The 16,735-nt window shown below is 42.3% G+C and overlaps 1 protein-coding gene across 3 annotated transcripts; it reads left to right on the plus strand.

The window, feature by feature from the left end:
• Positions 1–5,017: 5,017 nt before the first annotated feature.
• On the plus strand, positions 5,018–16,482 carry LOC114909071 (LIM/homeobox protein Lhx9-like). 3 transcript variants are annotated; one of them, XM_029254502.1, is made up of 5 exons: positions 5,018–5,585; positions 6,446–6,648; positions 7,412–7,773; positions 12,069–12,271; positions 15,718–16,482. In XM_029254502.1, exons 1-5 carry the CDS (start codon positions 5,409–5,411, stop codon positions 15,772–15,774), a joined length of 1,002 nt encoding a protein of 333 aa, XP_029110335.1. In that variant the 5' UTR covers positions 5,018–5,408; the 3' UTR covers positions 15,775–16,482. The 3 variants fall into 3 exon arrangements, with proteins under 3 accessions (XP_029110335.1, XP_029110333.1, XP_029110334.1); XM_029254500.1 differs by lacking the exon at positions 15,718–16,482 and adding an exon at positions 13,123–13,713; XM_029254501.1 differs by lacking the exon at positions 15,718–16,482 and adding an exon at positions 13,123–13,713 and having other exon boundaries at positions 7,415–7,773.
• Positions 16,483–16,735: the final 253 nt, after the last annotated feature.

Consider the following 16,735-nt stretch of genomic DNA (forward strand, 5'->3'; position numbering starts at 1 on the left):
CGGAGCTCGGCTCACGCAGAGCCCCCTCCGGCAGACGAGACGCGGACCTGAGTACCGTAGGCCAAAGTCCGGCAGGACGGGGCCCGGGGTCGGGTCGGAGGTTCCGGAGCCAGAGGGAGGGCCTTCTGTAGGGGGTTCGGCTGTCAGAAAGCGCTTAATTTCAATGACATTCACACCCACCGAAACACCGAGGACAAAAGCTCTCTATGCGTGTCTTCCGCAGGACGGCAGACAGTCTTGCGTGCATTTTCACAACTTCGCGAGTCTTATAACTGCGGTCTCGTTCGTGTCCATATTGTGTTTATGTATATTTTCAGCACGGTTTAACAGCCGGCTAAGATTAACGAGGGGGCCAAATTATTTCCACTTGGCAGCGGACTTAAATTTTTCTTCCTTTGTCATTATTTCCTTTAAATGTCATAGCAGAAGGTGGTGCTAAGACAGAAATCATGAAGTCTGGGCTTCGCATGAAGAGGCCCTTTCAGAAATGTTTTCACAGTGACTCAACTTTTACTCAGAATACACACATTTGCACGTAAAGTGACACTAAATGCGTAACAGGGTTTATTTAAACTCAAACGCTGTGGATGTGCTATCTAGACCAGTTCATGTATGGTAACACTGGAATACAGACAAAATCAGAGGTTTTATTTCTTCTACTTGCTTGAGCATTTATAAAGTTTCTTGGCATTTTTTTTTTACTTGTAAATAAGACTTATGAAAAGGTTAATAGGGAAAAATATATATGTAAACCAAATACTGTACCTTCAGATGTTCTGTTTAATGTCTATGCAGTTATATCAGCATTGTGTTTAATCTGTACTAATGTGCTGTGTGAGAATATTACACACAGAAATATTTCAGATATACAGTTACACTAGATTGGAGCTCCAGTTCAACCTTCTTAATAATATATTTAATGCAATATTTCGTCATGTTATGCTGTTTCCACAGAAACGGGCACAATATGCTTTAATAAATTATTAATTCTTTATTTGATTTACAGACTAATGGCGACGAATGTGGAATTATTTATGTACATACACACACATCAAAGCAACAATGTGTCACTCAAGCGCTTGTTTTAGGGTGAAATAGTTTAAAGGCGAAATGAGCGCCTTAATTTGTCGATTAAGACGCAGCATTATTAAATGGTTAATACCCTAGTCTGGTGGGGTTTAATCTGAGTTTACCTTGTTTTTGGAAGAGGCGGCCTGCGAAAACTGGACACTTCAATCGTTTAAACGCCGGTGTTAATTCCTGTTCTTTTTAAAACTGTGACAGTCACACTTTGCCCGCGGGGCTCAGTGCGATATTTACACGATATGACATTTTTCTAATGCGATTCTCAAGATGATACATTTTAGAATCACGTTCCTGTGTGTATTATAATTACAGTGGATGCATTAATACGCAAAAAGATTGATGTTTCTAGTTATCCTCCCCCCTTTTTTATTTTTCATACGTGCTTTTATGGGTGCAACAAACTGATATCATAATTAAGCAGAACTCGTTGTACAACGCAGTCGTCATGGATACTGAACAGGCGGCTCTTTTATGTCGTAGGGATACTTTAAGGCGCAGCATCTTCGAACTAATCATAATGGCTCACTTTTTCCAGAGTTAAGGTTTTAACGTGTTGAATACAATTAAATGCTGCCATGCGAGATTTATTTTTAATAATGAAATATTTGGATTAGATATTATACTGTAATTTCCGTGTGATTCTAAACTGGGCGTCGCACGAGGAAAGGGGTTTCGCGCGGAGTCTGTTAAGGCTATAAATAGTTTTTGCATGATCTTGCGTGGTTTGTGCGCACATCCTTCGGACATGATCGTCCCCGGTAAATCGCACCATTCAACTCTTAGTGCACGTGAGTTTCTTTTTTTTTTTTTTACACAAATAATGACAGATGTGTGCGTCCACTGAGCAGCGGGTGTATAGTGATGAGGAGCGCGGCTCCGATCCGAGAAGTGAGGAACAGCCCCCATCTACTGGCAGCATCTCAGTCATCTGCGCTCCAGCATCATCCCTCGGAGAGCGCGGAGCGGCGCGCGCGGAACCGCCTCGCGCACCAGGTAAGTCGGAGCGCCGCTCCGCTCCACTCCGCACGGCACACACACTCGCGCGCGCGCACACACACACACACGCACACACGCACGTGCGCGCGCACACACACACACACACACACACACACACACACACACATACCGCTACCGGCGCGTCTTGGTGCGCAAACCGACAGCACCTCGAGCCAAAGTGCAGCTGAGCGAGGGAAAGAAACGCAGCGCTGCCGCGGACGAGCAGCCGGGGAAGAGCGCAGTCAGTGCGCGCGCACGTAGGACCGCGCAAAAAAGTGTGTTTTTCTTGTGCTGCGGCTCGGACGTGATTCCTCAAACGCGCCTCATTCTCAGAAGGTGAAGACGACTCTTTTAAAGGACCAAGTGTGTATTCCGGTGTGTTTTGATCGCGCGGGCCTCCGTGTGTCCCGAGAAGCTTCTTTTTTTCCGCACAGATTTTCTCTCTGCTTATTTGTTTCATTCGGAATATTTAGTCCACATTGTTACACCGCGGACTGTAACCCTAATATCAAGTTCAAGTGCGTGATGTGCAACAAAATTCTGCTATTTTTGTTTCATTTACACTTTCAGTCTATTACAATTACGTTCTGTTATACAGAATAATATCCCGCAACCATTATTATTAATGTTTCTGAAAAGAAAAACTGTATAAGCATTCATTCAGACATACCACTAACATATATGTGTTTGTTCGCACCACATATACGTTCAAAAGCTAAATGCAAATTAATAGAATTGCGGAACAGTCTAATGTAGTTTTCTACGTGGTCCTTAAACGAGTAAAATGGTCAAATCCACTCAATCGCGCTCTCCTCTCACGCGCATCATTATTATTAGCGTCCGTCGCAAATTATAGCAGAAATCCATTTAAACATGTGTTTTACTTCGTCAGTTAATGGGCAGTTCAGGCAGATTTTATAACTTATATTTCACGAAAAAAAAAATCACAGCCATTTTTTTTTTTCGACTGACCGTTGACCGTTTTTAATCGACTGACCATTTGAATCATAAACCCGAGGAAGGAATTCATTTTTAAATAATAAATGTAGGCTTAATTTTTCAATGTAAATACAAAATAACGGATGTATTTTAGTAGATTTGCTGTATGCACACGCTGGCGTAGATCCAGTTATTTGGCAATAGGAAGACATTGTTGTACAGTTATTACATTTTTTTCCATATGTAAAAATGCACAGGATTCCAGTTTGCTTATTACTGATGGCTGCATTGGACGTTATTCAGCTACATCTAACGTTATAGTAACAATTACACAATAAATAACTACAAAAGAAAAAAAAACTGAATAGAAATCTTAGGTAAAGATGCATTTTTGCACCTGCATCCTCATCGCACACCAGTTATAATGAGGATAAAAACAGAAAACCTTCACTTCGCTAAAGCCCCTATAGAGAGATGCATTATATATCATTTCTGTAAAAACACCCCCAGAACGGATGTAGTGATGATATACCTTCATTCCCCCCCATTATTTCGTTTTAAATAATTCAAATATCTATTTGCACGAGAAATGTTTATGTAAAAAATAATTTTGTAATACTTAGATGAAGGTTCGTAGGAACTTCTATGCTATTTTCTTAAAAAAAAGAAAAAACTAACTACCAATCGACCGGATATATTGGAAATTTAATTATATCCTGTTTAAATACAGATCATTTTGACTTAATTAGGTGAACAGCAAATGTTCCGCGCCATTATGTTATTTCTAGTGTCTGATGCCATGGACTGGACTTAACGATTTAAGTTGGGGGTGGGGGGTGGGGGGTCGTCAATGTGTCTTTAGAAAGGCCCAATTATATAGATAGCAGCCCTGCTGTTAGACCACAAGTGACCAGAAAATGGACAATCGCTGTTTATTTCCCTTGATTGGAATTAATTTAGATAATGCGCACTTGTAACCTGGCATCAGCATATGTCATTATGTCCTTTTCCTACGAGGGGTCTCACACACACGGTGCTCCTGTGGTCAGAGCACGTTTGGGGAGCTTTAAAAACACACTGCATGACAGGGCCAGGAGGCAAAACATACGTGGATATTTATATGTGCCTACAGACATATTTTAGTATCCCAATACATATATGGTGTCTCGTATTTCGTATGTGTTATGTAGAGATTTAATGTCACCTTTATGTCTTTTTTTGCCAAGATTCTTAATCAAATTTCAGTGCCAACGCAGAATGAATGAATGAATGAATGAATGAATGAATGAATACTAATAAAATTCGTCACCCTTGAATAGAAACTACTTTAAAAGTGGACTGTGGTGGAAACATACACGCGCTTACAAGTCGCCTACAGCTGGGCAATTTCATTAAGTTGGACATATTGGCTCTGCTTATGACAGGGGACGTAAATTATATGCATTTACAACCGTATTTAAACTGCCTCTAAAGTGTCATTATCCCCCACCCCCCCTGAGAAATGTCAATCGGAGCACGATGAAAAGAAATTTTTTTTTCAAAAAGATGATGATGATTATTGGCTCTCCGCTCTTGTAAAAGTCATAATAAAATGGGGGGAAAAATTTTAGCTCTTCTACACTTAAGTTGCGCTTATTTTACTGAAAATCATAGCTGATTTGTAATAAGAGGTAATATCACTTTTACAGTAGGAACATGGAGCCTTGCATGAAAATTAAGTTAAAAAGAATCAAATATGTCAATACCAAAGTCTATGTCTGTTTGCACTGCCCAGCACGGGGGTGGGTGGTGGTGGGCTGGGGGGGGGCGCAGAGAGAGAATGACAGGTCTTTGTTGGTTGAATGGAAATCAGTGGCAATCCAGGGAGGGAGAACTCCTCCTACCAAATTACCCAAACTGGGCAGGCTGCTGCTCCGCTCACAAATAGGACAGAGCGCTGCCGAGAGGAGGGGAACGCAGAGGAACGCAGAGGAACGCAGAGGAGCGGAGCGGAGCGCGCACCCGACGCCAGTCCCCGAGCTGACCCTAGAGCAGCTGGAGCCCAGCGAGGAGACGCAGCAGCAGCAGCAGCAGCAGCAGCAGGAGCAGCAGCTGCTCTTCCTCTTCTCTTGCTTTGGTCGCCTCACCATCATCCGGACTACACCCACCCAGTGCTGGAGCAGAGTGCGTGGCGCGCCCGGTGGAAAGTAACTCATGCCATTTCTCTCCGCCCCACTGCCCTATAGCGCTCGCTCCGCCCGGCGGCACATGCACGGAGGCCCCGCGTCTGCATCTGCGTGGATCCCCCGCTCCTGCCGCCCTGCTCGGATGATCTAAGGACTGCGGGCTGCCGGTTGCCGTGCTGCACGAGGCTGGAGGGCGGGACGGGGGGGGCTCTGCATGTGTATATGGAAGTTGTGGGTCGCGCGGCGGAGGGGAGCAGTTGCACGTTGCGTCCTGCGGCCACCATGCTTTTCCACGGCATCTCCGGCGATCACATCCAAGGGATCATGGAGGAGATGGAGAGGAGGTCCAAGACGGAGGCGCGCCTGGGGAAGGGCGTGCACGTGAACGGACGGGACACGGTAACGCGAGCCGTCATTTATACTAAGAAGAAATCACTGCTCTTCTTCGCAATATCGTCTGTTAGGTTAGGGCGGGAAGCGTAGCTACGATGTGAAGTGCGTAGAAAAAAGTTCACTTTAAGATGGGAGCAATACGTGGAATGTGGAGCACTGTAAAAAAAAATATACAGTATTTCTGTATACGTATATATATGTGAAACATTAGACTTCACGCAGTTGAAAAACTTTAAATTCTTTTAAAAAAAACGAGCTGAAAAATATCAAGCTAAGTTTATTCGATGAACCATAATTATATACGCACGTAAGTATTTGTTTTGGAATAATTCACACTGAAGGACATGATTTGGCGTTTATTTAAATTGTTTCGGTTTGGACCTTAGCGCAGTAGCAATAATAGTTGTTTTAGGAGTGGTGCGCTCGTCTAATCGTTCACGAATTATTATAATGGTAAAAAAAAAAAAAAACGATGGAATAACATACCTGTGTTTGCTGTTCATTTTAATGTAAAAAAAAAATCTGTGGCTTTTCAATACAAGTTACTGGAAGTAAAGCCAGTTCCTTTGCGTGAGGGCACGGAAAAAAAAAAAAGAAAAGAAATAAAATAAAACTAAAATGTCAATACATGGAATTTATAATTGTCACGTAAAATAATGTTCGTATTTATCACCATTGTAGTCCGAGTAGTTTAACGATTAAATTGGACGGATGTATGATGTGATGTCCGTTCCCTGAGCACATTCATTTAACTGGAGCCACATGAAAAGCCTTCATTGTGTCACACGGACGACGTGTAGCGAGTGAGGCCCCTCGCTAAGGGCTCCTCCTTGTCCTTGTGTCCTTGTGCCTGTACTCTGTTACAGGGTATGGCCTCGATGAGCCAGGAGAAGCCCGCCCTGTGCGCTGGATGCGGGGGTAAAATTTCCGACAGGTACTATTTACTGGCCGTGGACAAGCAGTGGCACCTCAGGTGCCTCAAGTGCTGCGAATGTAAACTGGCCCTGGAGTCGGAGCTCACTTGTTTCGCGAAGGATGGCAGCATTTACTGCAAAGAGGACTATTACAGGTAAGGGCTTTATTTCATTTCATTTTCTTTTACTCTCTTTTAATTCCGCTCCTTTGTACAGGGACGCTTTTGCAATCAAAGGCAATTCAATTGTCTTTACCGTTGCTTTACCGTTTATAGAGTATTCTCAATTTAGAGTGGGGACCAGTGAATGGCCTTCTAACCTGTTATTTTTTTCGAATGGAAATAAAAAGAAAAAAACACACACGGCTCTGTGTTAAGTGATTCGATGTTCAATTAAAGCACATCGTTATGTCAGGATACAACAAAGCGCTATTTAGTCGCGATACAAGGAAATTATTTCTAAAGGCCACTATTTCCAAGAAGCATCTCCGGAAGAGTTTTATAATCCAAAATGTAAACGCAAAGTGACCAAATTTATGCCATATATATTTATATTTATATTTTTTTTATTTGTTTTATATTTATCAAATTTCAGGACTGTACTTTTGAATACTGTATGTACAGATATATTATGTATATTATGTATTGTATATTGTGTCCTGTGTTTTGAGTGTGTTACCGGTATATATTATTGCAGAAAATAAAGTAAATTAAAAGACTTTTTTTTTGGAACAATGAGGGAGACAGTTTTTTTTTTTTCAGTAAATATAGGCCAAACGGGGGACAGTTGTCGTTTATTCTGTAACGTTAACCTGCCTTCCTGTGCACCGCGGCTGTTTTTTTTTCTCTTTTTTTTAAAAAATTTTTATGTTTTTAACTTCTTAAATCATGTCATTGTAAACAGTGTTTCCTGTTCCAGAAGGTTCTCCGTGCAGAGGTGCGCGCGCTGCCACCTGGGCATCTCGGCCTCGGAGATGGTGATGCGCGCGCGCGACTCCGTCTACCACCTGGGCTGCTTCACGTGCAGCACGTGCGGCCGGACGCTCACCACGGGCGACCACTTCGGCATGAAGGACAGCGCGGTGTACTGCAGGGCGCACTTCGAGGCCCTGCTCCAGGGGGACTTCCGGCCGCAGCTCGGCTACCCCGAGCTGGGCGCTAAGGGCGGCGCGGGCGCCGTGGGGCTTCCCTACTTCAACGGCACGGGCACGGTGCAGAAAGGACGGCCGCGGAAGAGGAAGAGCCCCGCCATGGGGGTGGACATGGGCTCTTACAGCTCCGGTGAGTGCCGCCGGTTGTTGGTTCGAATCCCGCCAGGGTCGAGGCGCTTCCCCTGAACTCAACGCCGGCTGGTACAATGAATAATAAGAATATAATATAATATAGCCTGCTGTATACTACATCACGTGTGGGAGGCTGAGTTTGCGAAGTGAGTCGCGCTGGACTGGACGGCGTAGTCGGCAAAATCATGTAGAATAATAATAATAATTCTGGATTACGCTTCCGTGATTAATAATAGTGCGTTTTATTGTGCGTCGCCTGTTAATATGCGTTAGGCCGGGCGGGTTGTGATTTTTGGCTCATCGTGATGGTTAGTCTGTGCTTGAAGAACGCAGTTAGGCCTGCAACTCCTAACGTCCTAGGGAACATATAAATAGACTATATTGTGAATATATTATTATATACACGCGTCAGTCGCGCTTATATTGTATGGTGGGAAGGAGAAACAAACTACTTCAGAATCACGCGTCTGCTGCATCAAAGTGTCTCTTCCTGTTGATGTAATGAACACACTGACTGTTACACTGTATTTTCTCTGAGATGTACGTCGCTTGGAGAACAGCGTCTGATGCTAAATGAATACATGATGATGATGATGATGATGATGTAAATCGTGTAAATGTAAAACCGCGGCAAAGAAACCTTGTAATCTCGGCTACTGCTTACTGTTTGCCACGAGCTCTGTGTCTGCGCGTCGGAACTTAGTTTCTCGCACTTCTCCCAACAGTCAGAGGAAAAATGAGAACAAACGGAACGAAAACCTTCATCATCATGTCGACGGTCAGTTTATTGTAATGCGGCTGTTACTGTTATGATGACATACGTTCATTCATTGTTGAGAGAATAACTCAAAACCGGGTTTGCAGCCTGCGCGCGCGCGCGTGCAACTTTCGCATGAAAATGCACGCGCCTACATGCAAAAGTTTCATTTACACGTCACGCGTGTGTGTGTGTGGTCGCGCACGCTCCCCGAACGGAGGGGAACGCCGTGAACGCGCCCGTTAATTGCGCTGTGTTAATTGGAGGCGACAGAGGGGACCGCGCTTCTCGGGAACGCGCGCAGTCTGTAGCAGAGGAGGCCTGCAAAAGGACCTTTCACCTCTTTCGTTCTTCCATTGTCACCTTTCGTATGAACCCTAAATTCACTCTCCGCACACCTGCGATATCCTCCTGCAATTGGCGCGCGATATATATATATATATATATATAATTTCTGTTTCATGATTAGTTAACAAGCCAAGACTGATTTAAATGCGTGCCATAGAGTGTATTATTTCAATATGCTGCCCTGTCACTGTAACCGTGTAACGGCATCTATTACTCAACGCGCATCATAAATTATAATAAAGGAAGAATGAAGAGGAAGAACGGGAGCGACGGAAATATATTTAAAATATTTCAACGCAAACTACGTGCGCTTTTTACTCAGGATTTAATTAATTCTTCTTTTTCAGAATTCATTTGATGTTTTAATCGAAGACACTCATTTACAGTATAATATTATATATAAAAAACAGTAAATTCAAGCCCTCTCGACATCCGACTAAAAAGAAATATCAGTTACATGAAATGCTGTATATTTATTTACACAAGTGTGAAAGCGGCACATTTAAACCTCGATTGATTTCACCCTGTTTACTCGCAAACAGTCTAGTAGTAAATATATGTGCTCTTACACTTACTTATGTACACATATGAAAGAGTAAAAATGTAGCCATACCGACTGTTTGCATGATTATATTTACCACTGCGATGGCGTTAAAAGGCTCTCTGTGAACACATTCTTCTTTGCTTGGAGACCCGTTGCGTTATAAGTAAATGGTGCAGAGAAATCTGTTTTATTTTAAAACAATCTGAAATGTTAATCATGAACTTGCTGTCCTCCGCAATCTGCAATTAATTTAATTTAATTTTAAGACGAAGATTTGGAGACCCCTGGTGGTCATTTTATATATCGTCAGTGTTTAAAACAAAGACCTTTGCAATGAATGTACACAAAGCACACATTACATAATAATTTGGGCTAAGTAAACAATAAACCCACAGTGACAGCAGGGAAAAGACTTGCTTCCTTTCCCAGCTCCAGGCTGGTGAGCTGTGGCTCTGAGGACAGTGCTGCTGAAACTCAGCATCACGGTGAGGGAAGCAGAGGTGCTGAACACTATACGCACTTTGTTCGTACAATTCTCTAGAAACACATAGTGCGCAAAGAAGCCCGGAATTAGCCAGTTTACCGAATGATCTCAAAATCACTGCTGCAATGATTAGCGGTAGTTTAAAAAGTCGTGAAAGAGTACGGCCGGAGTATTTTAAACGTGAACGTGCAAAATGCATGTAAGCGTGTCCGAGAGTAGCCTTGGATTTTCGGAACCGTACGGGATGTATGAACGCAGAGCCAGCACTTTGGGGCTCCTCGTTGCCTCATGCGTGCGCTTCAGAATTAAGAGTGAATCGTTGCGCCTCTCTTTGGTGGGCTTCACAACTGTTTCAGCAACTTTGCATTGTCACCGATGCAGTGTTGTTGATGCCATGGGTTTAAAGTTCTTTACAGAGCGCATGGCCCAGAAACCTTAAAAATACATCTGTTCCTAATGGGTCTTTTTTCTTCTTTTTCTTTCCAGTTTTACTTTAATTCAATAGCTGAAATATTTATACTATTACATTCACGCTAGAATGTTTATATCCAGAAACCGCGGTAACAGCGACCACCCACAAAAGGCAAGCAGATTTCAAATGATGTCATTTTGATTTAAAACCATAGAAATAAAATCAGGGAAGGCAATTCATAAGTTTTAGTGTTGATTAAAGCCAGGCCCAGTACTGTCTTCCCCAAATGGCACATGCTATTATTAAGCTATTATTAACATTTTAGCTACGTAGTGCATCATTCTAATGTTCTTGTCTTCTATGCCCTGTATATCCCTATATTTTGCACGTGCACAGTAAACTGTTGTACTTTTCCACAATTAAATTAATTATTACTTTGCAAATTTCCAGCTGGCGCTTTACAAAGAATGCTTTCTTTCGATGTGTACATCAGACCGTGTAGACATGTGGCTGCTTGTATATGATATATATGGAGCAGGCAAGGTTACCGGTGTAAGCTACATAAGTTTTATAGGAGTTAAAACTGTTAGGTATAAATTAAAATGTGTTCAGTAACGTCTAAACTGAATGTGCGTGTCATTATGTCTTTAGTCTTACATCCTGTCCACGGAACATCTTCTCGCAGTACAGTTGCCAAATGATATTAAAACACATCTGTTTCTGCAGTTGTCCGACAGTTGCGCCGTTTTAGTTATACATCTTTGAAAGGAGGATGTTTTTAAATCCACTCTAGGTTATATTGTGGAGGCCCTAAGAATTTCTCACAGCCCATTTCGGAGTCAGGGCGCATTATTCTGAATGCTTATTGCAACTTTTAACCACTCTGATACATGACTGGAATTAACACCTTTAACATAAAGCTATATCCCATATATAAGAGCGGCTATCCATTTATGCTCCTTTATTTAAGAAAGAAGCAATTTTAAAGACTTAAATTGCAGTTTCATGACAACATAAACTGTATTCACCAGACAGTAATAAACGAATAAGAAATGAACATGACGAAAGAGTATCTTCTCGAACGTGTTTTTACTTTGCATGGCCTCTGTAAATAAATCACCGCAGCACGATGTCGGAAAAAGATTATTAAAATAGAAATGAGTTTTAAAACGGTCGAAAAATACCTTCTGGCTGCTTGTGTATGAGGTGAGAGGCAAAAACAGCAGTTAAAAGGCAGAGAGAAATTATTGCAAAGTATCATTTCAGACAAAGAGTTGTACTGTATCCAGTGTTACATAAATGACAGGAGTGAAACTCAGAGCTATAATAGTCGTGGTTCTGGTATATTGCAAGTGTGTACTGTAAATATTTGTTTAAACGCTGGGATAGGCTGGAATTTCTTGCATCATGTGGTTGATGGGGAACTTCATTGGAAAAGCAGTCTTGGTTGTACCTAAGACAAGTAGACGGTAGTGAGTGAACTTCAGACCAAAGTGATCGCTTGTGACGATGACGAACAGATATTACCGGGTTTAACGTAAAGGTGACCCTGCGAGAAAAATCACTTTTTATTTTTCTTTCGAACAAAGAGTTGCAGAATCATTTTCACACGTTCGAAAACCTCGTTCGTCACCGCGTTACGTGTTGGGGGGGAGGAAGGCGAGCGGCTCCTGGAGCTCACCGGCAGCATTCCTCGACGCGACATCTGCTTTCACGGCTGAAGCGCTTCCTTTGTCACCTCTCCTCAGGCTGTAACGAAAACGAAGCCGATCACCTGGACCGGGACCAGCAGCCTTACCCCCCGTCTCAGAAGACGAAACGTATGCGCACGTCCTTCAAACATCATCAGCTTCGCACCATGAAGTCCTACTTTGCCATCAACCATAATCCTGACGCAAAGGACTTAAAGCAGCTCGCGCAGAAAACTGGCCTCACCAAAAGAGTTCTTCAGGTAAGGACGCGTTACCCTTTCATTCCACGTCATTGACCTCACCCTTCATTTGTTTGCTGGAGCGTTCGTTGTTTTTCCGTCCAGAGAGCGAGAAGCGAATCTGAGGTCACAGCTTTCAGGCAGGAGACTTAAGAGCGAACGAGGTGAATAGCTCGAGTTTACCGACGTGTCTCGTCCACTGCCTGTTCTCGTGATGTCAGAAGGGCTTCGGAAATTGCTCGGAGGAGCAGCCCCTCCCTTCGAGGTGCTGCCGGGACCGCAGGGAAAACAGCAAAGGCAGCAAAGCTATTTCTAGTTGAGGATGTTGCGGGGCAGCAGGGGGCGTAGTGGCTAAAGCTGCCACCTTGCGCTCGAAGGGCCCGGGCTTGGATCCCTCGTCCTGCTGCGGTACCCTTGAGCAAGGTACTTAACCTGAGTCGCTCCGGTAAGAATGACCCAGCTGTACGAACGGGTAAATTGCTGCGAGGAGCTTAGCGCTGCCAGCCGTTCCGGAGAAAAGCACGAGCCGGAAGGATAGGGTCAGGGTTCTACGTGCTGTTTGTAGTGGCCTTTGTCCCGGTGGAGGCAACGTTCTCTCTTTAAGAAGGTTTCTTTCGTCCTTCGATCCTGTATTCTCTCGAAGAAAAAAGATGCGGCGAGAGAGGGTCGGCACCAGCACCGCATTTTGTGTTTGCAGTTAACTGTGAACTAGACACTGTTTGTTCACACGTGGTCGGAATCAAGTGTTTTAAGTTTGAGCTGTGGTGTAAATTTGATACAAGTAAGGAAGAGGTAAAGAAAGAAAGAAAGAAAAAAAAAATCCAACAGAGTGGGACAAAACAGAAGTAAAGCCGTTGGAAATTGGTTTGCAGGTTTGGTTCCAAAACGCAAGAGCCAAATTCAGAAGGAACGTTTTGCGACAGGAGAATGGGGGTGTTGATAAGGCAGATGGCACCTCGCTTCCTCCGCCCTCGTCCGACAGCGGCGCTCGCACCCCGCCCAGCACCGCGACCACACTAACAGACCTGACCAATCCCTCTATCACTGTAGTGACGTCAGTGAGCTCTAGCCTGGACAGCCACGAATCCGGGAGTCCCTCGCAAACCACCCTGACGAACCTTTTCTAACGCTTCCTTTCTCTTTGCTTTTTTTTTTTTTTCGTTTTCCTTTTTTCTTTTCTACAGTCATGGACAGATCTTGTGAGAGCAAATAAACAGACATTACAAACACAAATATTGGTGTGTAGCATTTCCAACCGCTTGGCAGCTGAGTTCACAGTCAACATATTCAGTGGTTTGTTTTGTGTCCATAAATCTGGAAGTTTGACATTACTGGTACTTATTTTTAGGAAGGGTAACTTCACCCCTGCTCTACCCCGAAATGACACACTTTGTCGCTGGATTTGCATTAAATATGGATGAAAATAGACTGCGGAGAGCACAAAGTTTTGGATTACTTCCTTCGCTCCTGATGGAATCGTGTAGTCCACCGTTTATCTTAAAGGCCCGAAATTATTACGCGCTATATCACTGTCGTAAAAATACGGTAATACGGTAATGTAAATTGCAAATACGTTGTAACTTAGAGAAAGAGACTTCCGTGTTATTTTCGGTCTCGGTTAAGGATTGGGCTTTCAGAGATTATTGAGAGCTATGAATATTACACATCCCTTATTTATAGCTCTCTTCTGCATATACGCACATTCATATGTCTATTTCAGCGGTTTTAAATTGTATAAGGTAACAGTAGGTAAGTGCAGAGTGCAAGGCAAACTCTCTCGGTGACCTCAGTTTGCAATGAAAATCTTTAGGCTCCTTTATTCTCTGTACCCGTTCTTAATTTTAAGCTCAAATGCCAGGTGGGTTGCAAACCTCACGTAACAATTTTTTTTTTTTTTTTTTTTCCCTTCAGTAGAAAGAGATTCAGATTCATCTGTACAGTGGTAATTGTTCAGCAGTCACATCGATACACGATGCAGTTGAGCTGCGACCAAAATCATTTTGCATAATTACGACCGAACGCGTTAGCTTCCAGAAGAGAAAAACGAGAGAAAAGGCGGGCGTTGTTTCGATTGTTTCCACAGTTGTGCACTTTTCTTCGTTTGTAGGCCTCGTTACGTGGGGGGAAAAAAAAAAAAAAAAAAAGAAAAACGGTGGCGAATTTGTCCGGATTCAGATTGCCGGTGATATCAGTCTTTCGTTCAGACAGGACACTGCCCAGTCGAAAGTGCATTATTATCATGTTGCTCAGGGTGTTAGTTTTAATAACACAATAACACAAAGATTAAGACAAGGTTGACACGCTCTTCGCTCTTCGAGTGCGGGACGTGCAGTGACACTGGAGAACTTGGAAATGTGCGTGGAGCCGGCCAGCTGACAAAAACGGAAAAAAAAAAAAAAGAAAACGAAAAAAGAACGACCCTCCCCATTTTCGCCCTTTTGGACATGCTGTATTTCCGTTATGGACACTTGCCACTGAACAGACCAAAAACATGTTTCTTCTGGCTGAAGGTTTAACAGAGTCCATGCTGGGGGATAAAACATTTCATTGTAAGTGTCAAAATTTGTTCTTTTGTAGAACAAAATGGTACTAATAGATCTGCTTCATAAAGTAGATGCCTATCTCAGTTCTACGATGTGCCTTATGCTATAACTTGGAGCAAAGTTTGTGAAATTCAGGATACGTATGTTATTTGTCAACACGTTCTTTTAATGCCTCACTAGTTTTGTACCATTTTACTTCTTAATTTCTGGAGATCTTTTTATGGTATATCCTGTTAAAAGGGGACAGCGATGTCGTAGAAAGCAGTTGTGCACTCTTTGAGATCTAGCTGGTTAATTCGAGAATCTTATATATTGATCTTTGTGTTTATAGTACAGTAATTGTTCTAACAAGATTGTCCATGTTTACTTGTTTCTTGATAAAGATGGTGTAGAGAAGCTATTTCACCTTAAATATTTATGGACCAAACGGTTGTTACATATCCTATTAAATTTGTGTGAATAAAATGCTTTGTTTTAAATGAGTTTTATTTTTCATCACGTTTACAGTTGTGATGCGTTGTCTGTGAGATTTTCCTTTTCCTACATTTTCTCTCGCATCAAGCGATTGCTTAGAAAATCAGTGAAATATGGCTGAATTTAACATCCTACATTTTTGCTATAGTTTTTTTTTTTTCTTTTTTTTTTTTTTTTTCATTTTAACAGTCAGTTTTATGTTTATTAATTCAAAGTAACGCCCCATGGATTTGCCACTAAAGCCCTGCAGTCAGTACCAAAAATTTAAGGTTGCTTTGTAATGCATGAGTATGGCTTCCTTTGTAAGATGAAATCAAATGAATGCTAATAAGCATACATTAATATATTATCAGACAAAGTTAAGTGAAAGCAACTAAATAAATAAATGCAGTCCCTTAAAGCCAGGTTGCTCTGTAGTTTAATAAATTGTTACTCTATGATTTCTTTCAGGGAGAACAAATGTTGGGGCATTACAGCCACACCTCCCGACGTTTGAAAATTCCCTAAAGTATTAAAAGAAGGAAAACTTTGATCGGAATTCTTCACCATTGAAGACAAAGACAATATTAGGATAAGATGCTAGCATATTAAAATCATTTCAACCAAAAATGTAAAACAGACCTAAAAAAAATGGTGTCCTGGTTGGTAACTGTGTTTTTCCCATTTCCCCATTATTCGACCATGTTGTATATATCCTCTTCGTATGTCATTGTGACTCAGAATTACCCGTGACGTTGAAACGAATTTCACACGTCGATGAAAGAAATATGTGTAAGTATATCGCTATGTACAACAGAGCAACCTGGCAGAAAGCAACAGAAAAAAAAAAAAGTGTGATTACAAGAAGGGACGTATTCAATAAAACGAAACCATCGTATCCCGACAGAAACATTTGTACAAAACACGCAGTCTCCTCCATCGTCTTACCGAAAAAGGCTCGCTTTGTCACAAACGGGATTTTTGCAAACACACGGCCTCCTCGAAACGTAACAGCAGAATGTCCATCAAAAGACAGCTGAGCAAGAAGACTGCAGAGCTGCTATTTTGCCATCTGGCTGCACGGAGAAATGAAAGAACAAAAAAAGATGAAGAAGATTCTCATTTTGCATGCACCTTTATATCTTGTTAACATTTCCTTTATGTGTACTTTTTTTTTTTGTTTGATGCACTCTTTTACTGTCAACTGTAAAATATACCACCGTATGAAAGTCCTGTCTGGGTTTGAACACACTGCGATGGGGGGGGGGGAAAAAAAGGAAAAAAAAAAAAAAAGGTGATGTCACAGCGAGGGCCACACATCTAATTCAAGAATGTTCTGCCTTTTATTGTGCCATTTAGCTGAATGCAAATGTCATTCATGGAAACGACTCGATTCTCTTGTGTCTAGCGTTTCTGCATCGTCGTTTGAAGTATTATAGTCTTGCATTTGATTTTAATAATAATTCCTCCAACGTGTACAACCACCAAT

This window comes from Scleropages formosus, chromosome 9 (genome assembly GCF_900964775.1).
Source record: "Scleropages formosus chromosome 9, fSclFor1.1, whole genome shotgun sequence".
NCBI lineage: Eukaryota > Metazoa > Chordata > Actinopteri > Osteoglossiformes > Osteoglossidae > Scleropages > Scleropages formosus.

What these genes read in the sequence shown, in the direction of transcription:
- LOC114909071 (XM_029254500.1), top strand. Translation starts at nt 5,409, where the DNA reads ATGGAAGTTGTGGGTCGCGCGGCGGAGGGGAGCAGTTGCACGTTGCGT. An exon ending in CATGGGCTCTTACAGCTCCG is followed by an intron (nt 7,774 to 12,068) that starts GTGAGTGCCGCC and finishes ACCTCTCCTCAG; the next exon opens with GCTGTAACGAAAACGAAGCC. An exon ending in TCACCAAAAGAGTTCTTCAG is followed by an intron (nt 12,272 to 13,122) that starts GTAAGGACGCGT and finishes ATTGGTTTGCAG; the next exon opens with GTTTGGTTCCAAAACGCAAG.